Raw genomic sequence first — 10883 nt, 5'->3', positions numbered from 1 at the left:
CTACAGTATATATATATATACAGTTCTTCCTTCTTCCTGCAGCTGTCAGCTTTGTCACTATACAGTAGCAGTGCTGCAAAATCAGAAAGGAAGACATCACAATACTTGCAGAGATCATAGGAGCAGGGGTTTGCAGCAAAGGCCCAGGACCCTCCACAGGGCCAAGTCACAGAGGCAACTCTTTTTATATATTCCTTATTTGAATTTCAAAGAAGAAAGATTTCAAGTAAGACATGCAAAATGTGAACACTTGGTTTGTAGGTTAGAGTTATCATTTTGTAATGTGTTCTCTCTGTAGTTGGCAGTCAGTGACGAAATTTGCAGAGAACAGTAAGAGGATGCAGAGTATACATCAAAAGAAATGTACACTAAAGGCTCCTCCAGAAGACCTCTGCAACGAGGACAGAACGCTGTTTACTTGTCCAGGCCGCATCAACATTAAAAAAATTAATGTCCTGCCACATACATTTTTTTTGTTCCAGATGCTCCTGATCAAAATACCTATCCTGTTTTTTCGGCAGTGGGAGGGTACACTATTGAGCTTCATTTTGGGGACTCTGTCTGCCTCGGTTGGCATTCAGGGTTCTCTGGCGAACTTAAATGGAGGCTTGGTTTTCCCACATGTCTATTTATACTATAAAGCTATGGCCCAACAGAGAATACTAGCCTGGCATTTTCAAGTCAAAAACAAGCTATGTGTTGCTATGGAGAAGTGTATGGCTGTAAGGAAGCTTGCTCACGCTCTGTGGCTCTCTCCAGAGTTCAGAAAACTGGCCCCTACAACTTTATCCCTAAGAACACATACATTACATATGTTTTCCATGCTTCCTGGGAGGACTATGAAGTTGAGGCAATTTTGGACTGCAGGAAGAGAAGGGGTCATTTAAAGTACCTGATCAAATGGGAGGGTTATGACCTTGAGGAAAATTCCTGGGAACTGGTATCCAATGTGCATGCTCCAAGGTAGGTGCAAAAGCTTTTTCCGGATCATCCTGAAAAAGTCTTCCAGATGGGCATTTGGAGGCTGCCCATTGGGGGCAGGGGATATATAAGAAAAGTCAAGTACATACTGCCAAACATGCAATAGTGTGCAGGCGCGCACAGATGTATGCAGTACAGAACATGCGTGGAAACACAAACTCATGAAAGAAGACGTGCATGGACCAACAGGGTGGCGCACAAGAAGTTGCATAGGAAATGCACTTATGGGCTGGCCTATATAAAGAAGCTTGTAATGTGCACAGGCTGCTGGAAGATCTTCAGCTTGTTCCTGTTTCCCTGTGATCTAATCTGTCTGCTTGATTCCTGCACCTGATACGGCTTGTTTCCTGACCACTACTTTCACATGCTGCCTGCCACTGAGACCTCGGCCTGTTTACTGGATTGCCTTCTGCCTGGTACCTTGCTGATCTGCTGCTCTCGACCTTGGCATGTGACCTGACCCCGACATCTATCCTGGACTTCGTTGCCCGGCTGGCTTTGACCTCCGACTATATCTTCGACTTGCTTCTTTCTCCTGGTCCAGTCTGATCCCCAGGGTTCCTGGACTCACACAGTGCAGTCTGCTTCATCTGCACTCGTGCAACTCTGTATCCACACACTCCCTGTCCCCACTTCCAAGGGGTGTTGGACAAGAGGCGCAAAGGCAGCCCCCTCATCCATTCGGTCTCTGCTCAGGTACGTGACAGAGGTACTCACACCTTCTCTGTCAGCACCACAACCCAGGACACTCACTTCAAGTATTAACACTGTGGTACAGGGTTTCTTCCCTGATTGGTTAAGCTATACCCAGTGGTATCCCCCTAGTGTTGAAGGGGCTGCGTGTTAGAGGGTACATATTTGGTGTGGGATTGTCCGAGTCTTTGCCCATTCTGGCAAAATATTAGGGATCAACTCAAGGTCATTCCTTCCTGTTCCATATTGTACCCATGTCACTGACCCAATCCGACTCCATCCCTGATTTACTCAATGCTAAGACCAAGCAACTAATTCAGATATAATTGGTGTAGTTATTGTGGTTTTACCTTAAAATGTTCTCTGTCGTCTAACCTGTTCATTTACCTGTGTTTTTCCTGTTGCTTTTTTTGCTCTTTGTGCCTATTTGATGTGTATTTCTCTTTGTATTGTTAATGTTTATGAATAAATAAAGATTACCAAAAAAATTAAAAGTAAACACTTTGATAATGTAAAATAATTAAAAATATATATTTACTTATACCACGGAAGAGTTCCTCAACATTGATGGCATTCTTTGCACTAGTTTCAACAACAATTGCCTCAATGGAATCTGCATATTCCTTGGCATCTTTCATTGATACTTCCCTGAAAATAAAGACAGACACAAGCCACTGAATTTGTCAGGTTCACATAACAGTTTGTGGAGAGCTTATATCTATTCAAATTACTTTTCCAACCGTTGTTTGAATTTAAAGGAAACCTATAGAAGTTTGAAGACTGCCATTGCTAACCCATCCCTTTCAAATGCTACATGGCTGTCTCTCATACGGATACAGTAGCTTCAGTACTTTCAGAGCCAATGAACAAAAAAAAATATATATATATGCACTTTTGGAGATCGGCCTTTACTTGCTGTATATTTGTTGAAAGTCAGTGATTTAGAAAGTCTTGAAGTTTTTGGATCAACATGCTAGCCAGGCAATTAGCTTTTTCACGAGTTGGTCAACATTGGCAGTCCTGATTATTTTTCTAAGCAAAGGCTTCCTTTTTTTTTTATGGGTTGGATAGTGGAGAAGGATTAGAGCCCTTGTTGGGTTTTTCACTGCTATCTGGGCCTCCGTTAGAAGAACCGTAATAATACTATTTCTATATTTCTTTTCTCCATGGGTCCTCAAATGCTGATCAGATTGGTGTTGGGATCTTTGAAGAGAAGGATTTGTCAGGTATGACTATAAACCCTGGGTGAATAGGTGTGTCTTCAGCCTGCTGTTAAAAACATTCAGAGAGGGTGCTTCCTGGACAATACTAGTTATTGGAATGAATTGGACTAATGAAGAGGGGTCTAGGGTTCCATTTGGATTTAAATCAGAATGCAACTCCCCCGCCCTACATAATTGTTCCAGTGTAGTGACTCATAATGTATTAAAGCCACTGTGGGTCAGCAAGACAGCCAGGGGACTACAATTGTTAGACGATAAGGTCAGCAATAGCAGCTTATTTTCTCTGTAACTCTACCTTTTAAAAATTCAGCATCATCAGACTGGTCTTTAAATCTATAAGTTTTCAAGCCAGAGACAGCCAGGCAACTATTCTTCCTAGAAGGCAGTCAGCAATGGCAGCCCTCCCCCACCCTTTTTATCTCAGTACAGGTCACTTTTAGGTAGCTATAGCAGATGCAAGTCATATAAATATACATTTCTTTAAAGTATACTTAAAGCCAAAACTGTTTTTTTTTTATACAGTATGGGATGGTTAGAACCCATGTCATATTTTTTTTACTGTCTGGCTCATTGGTGAGATTTTCTTTTGGTGAGATTTTCACCAGAACAGGCGTCCCCATAGGAATATTTTGGATTTCCCATCACTTTCTGTCCAGTGACTATGGTCACAAGACAAGAGAGGGTAAATTTGCCCACCGGGAGACAGATATCAATAAAGACATGATGGGAGTTTTAATTTGTCCACAATCTAACCAAAACAAAAATTGCACATAAAATACAGAATTTTAGGGTATTTGAATACAAATAAATAATTTGTGTTTTTCAGCTGAGTGACAACTTGTTGAGATAATGTCCTCATTTACAAGATCACTTTATATCAGTATCACTTCAAGTGCTAATAAATTTGAGTTTACAGATACTGTGAAAACAAATAGAGAGCTGCAGGTGGAGTGCTTAGAAAAAAAAAGTCTCTATACAAAGACGAAGAGCTCATTACTAAAAGCTGTTCAAAGCTGCCTCTATCTTCAGCGTCACTTTGACAGGCTTGTTTGGTTCATATGGATATTAACTTCACATGGCTTATGTAAGTGGGTATTATGAAAGGATACTTGTGAAAGTAGAGGATGCAACTGTAAAGTATTGCAGGAAATTGCACTCCATAAACTGAAAAACAAGGAGCGATTTTATTAATAGGGCTACACCTTAAATACACAGCTAAATGTGATGTCAAATTAAATCTTTGTGGGCATGCAAGGCAGAGTGACAGTGTCTCTGCAAAGGCACCCCCACCTTCCTCTGTCACCTGCAGCACTGAAATGATTGATGTCGGTGATCTGAAGAGAGCAATGATGTGAAGGTGAGGTGATGTAAACCGTAACAGAATGACATAGTTTGTTAAAGCATGAGTAATAAACAATTGTTGTGCTCCTGTTTTAAAAAAAAAAAAAATACTCCTGTCTGTGTAACTTCCTGTTTCCGTTTAGTGTATCACCAATAAAATTCAAACCTCCTAGGCATGTTTAAATCTCATTTGTGGTTTGATAAACTTCTCACCTTGTTACATAACACTTTATGCATGAAGGACACCGCAAAAGCATGCAGTGGGCATATTTTGGCATATTACAGGGTACTGCAACTATGCTTGGATGAAAAACTAAAGCACTGAGATGGTTAGCTGTTCTCCCTCTACTGTTTAAAGTGATAATGCAAAAGGTTTTTAAGCCATTTCAAATGTTGATTAAATAACTTACAATGGATGCTTCTCCCTGATGTGTAAAAGTTTTAGCTTCTTGCATTATCAGCTGGTCTCCTGAGCACAGATCCTGATATCATATTTTAGGATGGCTCTTTTCCCTTGTTAGGGTCCTGTGTGTGTCTCTACAAAAACTCTCCTGCTTCCTGCTCTCTGCTCCTCACTCCTCCATTCTCCCTTCTCCAAACTAGAAGATGGATAGTTGTTGGAGACTGCCCAGTCCCATGTGATATACTCAATAGGAAGTTCAGGGAAACAGAGCTGAAAGAGTTGGTACCAGTTGTTTGGAAACACTATCACGGTAAGTGCTTGGGCAATGATTTAAAGAAATACTTTGCTGGGCAGTGTATATTTGTTTGATCTAGACTTATTATTGAAAAAAGATTTGAGAGTTTAATACTACCTTAAAGCATATGTGAGAGCAAAATAAAATAAAAAAAACATATGCAGTACTACCCTGCAATACATACACATTTCCCCATATTTTATACCTTTAAGGACAATGCAATTACAGAAAAATGCCTCCTGATCCTAGTAGAAATGCAATCAGCTCCCAATAATGGGAAGGTGTTCTGTAGTCTAATGTGATAACCTGTAAGAGCTGATTAAACTGCTTGAGATAAGAATGCAGCGTACACAATAAGACAAAATAACTCTGGATTTCTAACAGGGCCAACAGGTATTTTTTTTCACTTATTGAATAAATGTAAACATGCCTTCAATGGTATAGTTCAATGGTATAGTTAAAGTAGTAATGAACTCTCAAACTTTTTGAATCCAGCTCAAACAAATATGCATTGCCCAGCAAAGTATTGCTTTACATTTTTGCTCAAATACTTACAATCATCATGTTTCTGAACAGCTGCTTCCAAGTCTCTCAGCTCAGCTCCCCTGTCCAGAACAACATCACAAAGGACAGTGCAGACTCCAGCAACTGTTCATCTACTAGCTTGGAGGAGAGGGGGGAGGAAAATAGCTTGATTTGCGGTGTCTGTGTGTTTGTGGAGAGACACACAGCTTACTAGCACACACAAGGGTGACTGCATAGCGCTCTGCTTGAGAAAGGAGTCACTCTAAAACAGGAAGTCAAGACCAGTGCTCAGGGGACCAGCTGATTCTGCAGTAAACTAAAGCTTTTAAACATCAAGGAGCAGCATCCATTGTAAGTGATTTCATCAGCATTTGAAATTGCTTAAATCTTTTTGACTTTAATATCACTTTAACAGACCGAACGGGAGAAAATAAGAGAAGTTCACTGTTAGGGTTTACATACACTTTATATTTTAATTTGGAATGAAGTATACTACAAGCATAATTCCTAGTAAAAACTCAAACAATTTCAGATGATCTTCTTCCAAATCAGAGAAACCCCAACAGAGCATCATTTGTACAAATGCAACTATACAGGGTTTTTGGTTTACTGAAAATGAAGCGTTATACAAGTTTTTAGGGGAAACACTTTACAATGGTGAGCCTAATCATTTGAAAAATTGTTCAAGGTTCACCTACTCTTTAACCACTTGAAGACCAGGTGTTTAGATCCCCTAACTGGCCAGGCCATTTTTCAGTGTTCAGCGCTGCAGTACTTTGACTGACATTTATTCCGTCACGCAACGCTGTACTGAAATGAATTTTATACAATTTTTTGGGGACAGATAGAGCTTTATTTTGGTGGTATTTAATCTGGGGGGCGCACGTCTCGGGGCTTCATACAAGCGATCCGCCGGCTCTATAGCCGGCGGATCGCTTGTATATTAACGGGCATCGCTGCCTGTTTTCAAACAGCGCGTGCCCAGTTACACGCCCAGTTACATCCAAGAAGCTCCCGGCAGGCCGTGTATACACAGCGGCTGGCCGGGAGGTAGTTAAAGCCTTGCTTTGCCCTTAGTTAATGTTGAAGTACATATGTAACAGATAGATAGATAGATAGATAGATAGATAGATAGATAGATAGATAGATAGATAGATAGATAGATAGATAGATAGATAGATAGATAAATGAATTTCTACCTGATGTCAGAGAGATCACATTTGTTTCCGGCGATAGCCATGACAATGTTCTCTGGACCGTGTTCTTTCAGCTCCTTCACCCATTTCTTCAGTGTATGGAACGAGTCCTGTGTACAGATTAGAGCATTACACGTACACTTCCCTCATGTTTGATGGCTGCTCAAAATATGCACCGTATGCCTTAAATCTTGTATGTGTTATTGCATACTAAAACAAAGACTGTCAGTACTTAAACATGTGTTCTTCAAAGTGATTCTTACATAAAACTTTCAAAATCTGTATGTTATTTCGTATAATTGAAGCCACTGGTTGGTCACCTACTGGCACTATCTTGTGAAATAATTCATACAACTCTAAAATAAAACATAACTGTTCTATTTTTAACTTCTGCAGTAAAACTACTTTTAGCCTAGACTGGACAAGGATTTCCAGAATCATTGGAGCCTATCAGTGCATAAGAAACCTATTTTGACTGTATTCAACAACATGCCAGATAACTGTTTTGCCAGCACCATTTGAATTCTTGCACTTCATAGCTTTACAGGGGAAATAGTGTTTTCTTAAAACTTTCCCAGTTGTCCGAACTTAAGCTGACTTTAGACTAATAGATTTCTTTCATTCAGCCTGAGGGCTGAACAAATAAAATCTAACGGATTCTTCCATCCACGCTTAACAGTGTGGCTGAACAAATCTCCCACTGCATCTATTGTAATTCTGACAACCAGCGCCTTCTGCTGTCGATATACATTAACAATGACTGCAACCGATTGGTAATACTCACCTTCCTCCCTGATCCGATGATTTGTCCTTTAACATGGTCTTGGCCAGTCCCTCTTCATAGTACACATGCCTGTGTGATGGGGCCCCAGAGCAAAAAGACCACCCTCCATGTCAAAGGCAATACCTCTAGTGATTCATCATACTATTTGCTTCTGTAACAATCTTATAGTCATAAACTACACATACATTCAATCTAGCTCTTGCTACCTAAAGAAATTACTATGCTTAGTACCCAATGATGCTGGGTCCTATAGCAAATGTATGGTTTGCTATGGATTTAGGTACAATGAATCTTACCTGCTTTGTAATATCATATACAATAACAGCAGCAGCTGAGCCTCGGTAGTACATTGGTGCCAGTGAATGGAACTATAAAAACAACAAATATCACGGAGTTACATAATACAAACCCAATTGTTTTAGAAGGAAATAGCCTATCCACATTCATTGTAACAGCCAACCTCCTACCAGCCTAATATTTTTTTCAGTATCCTAGATCTAACAATGTATTTGGGCTTGCTGTGCTTATATGCCTTGAAGAAATGGGTTTCAGCTCATATAAGAACATTGGGCCTGATAAACTGGTGGTTGTAGAGGAATTTGAAGTGTTGCATGGCACATCTGATTTTGGTGCATTGCATTTTACACAACTATTATGTTGCAGGGAGTAAAGTTTATCAGGTATGTAAACCATGATCCTGACTGTTCTGCACCATCATCCTTTTGAAGCAATACTGCATACCTGCGCCAAATATTGACAAACTCGTTTTCTAAAAAATGATTTACTGCAGATTATGCAACTTTTGCACAGCGTTTAAAGGAGAACTACGAGGTTACTGTCCACCCAGCTGCGTGAGTGACAGCTCAGCGCTGGAGGATCGGCCGGGAGGGGGGGAATCCCTGCAGGGCGCCGTGAGTGACAGTCTCGGCTCTCTGCACGGATAGATCGAGAACTGAGTGAGCGCCGGTATGTGTTTGCTCACTTCCCGATCTACTGAGCCGACTTGTGACAGTTTCATTGTCTCGGGTCGGCTCAGATTATGAGGCTTTAACATACATTGGGAACACTATTTGCATTTTCCCATTTAAACCTGTCAAAACTTGAACAATTATTCAGGACATTCCATAAATCAGTGTTTCATGCAGCAAACATTTGGTGCCATCAATAGTTTTTCTGGCCCAGTGTTTATCTCAGGGGACCAAACCAATTTTGCTATTTTCCACGGGCACATTACATTCTTGAAAGCTTGTAAAAAAAACACACACAGACAAACCATATATTTTTAGAAAGCACATAACTTGTAGAATTAAAGGGTAATTCCACTTTCCCTGGTGAGTTTAGGAAAATAGAATTAACACCTCCAATATAGCCCTCTATACCTCCACCCCCCTCCCCTCCCGCAATACTTACCTTTCGGCAAACGCTCCTTCCCCTCTGACAGTCCGGGTGTACTATCCATACCCCATACTGTCATCTAGCGCAGCCCTGCGCTCTGGATTTCAAATTTCACTCGCAAATGGTGAGCACTCATTTGTTCTGTGTGGTCACCTGAGCATGATGACCAATGAGTAGTGTTTCTGACTGTGCTGACCAATGAGTGCTCGCCATTTGTAAGTGAAATTCAAAATTCAGAGCAAAGGGTTGCACTAGACAGCAGTACGGGGTAAAGATAGTATAAGCGCACCAGCGGAAGGGAAGGAGCATTCGCCAAAAGGTAAGTAAATCACGGGGGGAAAAAGGGGGCCAGATTGGAGGGGGTAATTCTATTTTCCAAAACTCACCTGGGAAAGTAGAATTGCCCTTCAAACTATATTACTGTTGCTGCTGACTGTTCTTTGATAATTGTGCAAATGTTTATTAACATATTTTCAATTAAAATGCCCACTAAAAATAATATGGTACAAGTGCAATGAAAGATTTCATAGCACAAATACACGTGACAAATTAAATGCTGCAATAAAACGCCTTTATGCTTAAGCATGTATTGAAGGCCAACACATAAATTTAGTAATTCAAGGAATGTCAGTGCATTAGTTGGAAATATTTGTTAATAAATGGTCCACATCCTAGAACGAATGCTTATGAGCTAAAAAAATAAACTGTCAGAACTGCAGCAGCAGCCCATGACTCAAGAAACTTAAAGCCTCTGACAGAGAATGATGTCACTATGAATACCAGGTATTGTGTGTGTCACATTGGCACTGCCACTCAAAGCCATGAAACTATTCTGCTTGGCAGACTGTGCTGTCAGTACTTCATATGAAAGCAATTAAGTTGTTATTGAGTCTGGAGTGTTGAGAGAAATAATTTCCAGAATACCAAGGCTTAAACAACACTGATTATGATTAATGGCATGGGCAAAAATGAACTACAAGTGCCGCTAACTGGGCAGTTTTTTGCAACCTTTAGGGCTCATTCACATGGCGGTTCCTGGCCATATAGAACAGCATATTTCTGCTGCGGTTATGTTCAGCTGTAGACAGGAAGCTTGTTCAAATCAATGACAGGCTGACAATGTGCATGGCTGTTCGCATGTAATCGGGTGGGTAGCAATGCGGCCAGGGTCAGATGAGTGGCTCTGTGTGAAGACTCTCTGCATTCAGGACCACTTATCTGTCCCTCTCCGCATGTATTTGCTCTATGTGCGAATACATGCAGACAGCTATAGAGCGTCTCAGCCGGTCACTCATTTGTACATGCTGAGCAGCCACAGCTGAATGTAAAAGCCTGGCTGTACGTGCCCCACAAATATGCTTTTTTGGGAATTATATGGCCAGCAACGACCGTGTGAATGAGCGCTTCAATATCATCCATAGTTATTTCATCCATTACCAGAAAGCATGCTAAAGTGCCCTTTATAAATTCAGAAGGAATATTATATGGTCTTTCCACAAAGATACTACAAGGACCTGTGCACAAAAGTTATTTTTCTAGCTTATGACTCCAAAGTTTTTAAGTTATATCATGCTCACATTTGCATTGAAACTGCCTTCCTCTATGTAGATTCTGCACATGCATGACTAAGCATCATGCAAGCAAATATGTATTAAAAGAGAACTATAGCCAAACAATATTTTGGCTTTAGTTCTCTATTGTATCACAGGAGTACATAGCTATTGCCTGCTATACACTCACAGAGTAGAGTCGCACTGCAGCCAGGAAGGATTCTGACAATATTGTTGAGATCTAGCCCTGATTGATACCTGGCTTTGCCTCTCCAAAGCCAGAGCTGGCTGTGCCCACCGACTCCCCTGTCTTTCCCTCCAATGAGCGGTGGAGGAACAAAGAGAGGGGAGTGGTGACTGAGCTATAGACAACCCCCCCCCCCCCCCCCCCCCCCGACCTAAGAACTAAGCAGGATTTTTCAGTCCTGGAATTTCCAGAAAGAGAGCCCACTGGCCCCCTGAGAGCCCACAGAGCCCTCACAGATACTAGTATTGGT

General features: G+C 41.0%; 1 protein-coding gene across 1 annotated transcript in view; it reads right to left on the bottom strand.

The window, feature by feature from the left end:
• RAB31 (RAB31, member RAS oncogene family) overlaps positions 1-10883 on the bottom strand; it is a 28622-nt gene that overhangs the window by 3318 nt on the left and 14421 nt on the right. The window contains exons 4-6 of the mRNA XM_018553511.1: positions 7738-7809; positions 6661-6767; positions 2213-2322 (exon numbers count right to left, since the gene is read on the bottom strand). Coding sequence (XP_018409013.1) covers positions 2213-2322; positions 6661-6767; positions 7738-7809 — 289 coding nt within the window. The remainder of the gene's footprint in view (positions 1-2212; positions 2323-6660; positions 6768-7737; positions 7810-10883) is intronic.

Source organism: Nanorana parkeri, unplaced genomic scaffold (assembly GCF_000935625.1).
Source record: "Nanorana parkeri isolate BGI_ZX_2015 unplaced genomic scaffold, ASM93562v1 scaffold7, whole genome shotgun sequence".
NCBI lineage: Eukaryota > Metazoa > Chordata > Amphibia > Anura > Dicroglossidae > Nanorana > Nanorana parkeri.
The sequence above is the reverse complement of the archived record's forward strand: the minus strand, read 5'-3'. Positions and strand labels throughout refer to the sequence as shown.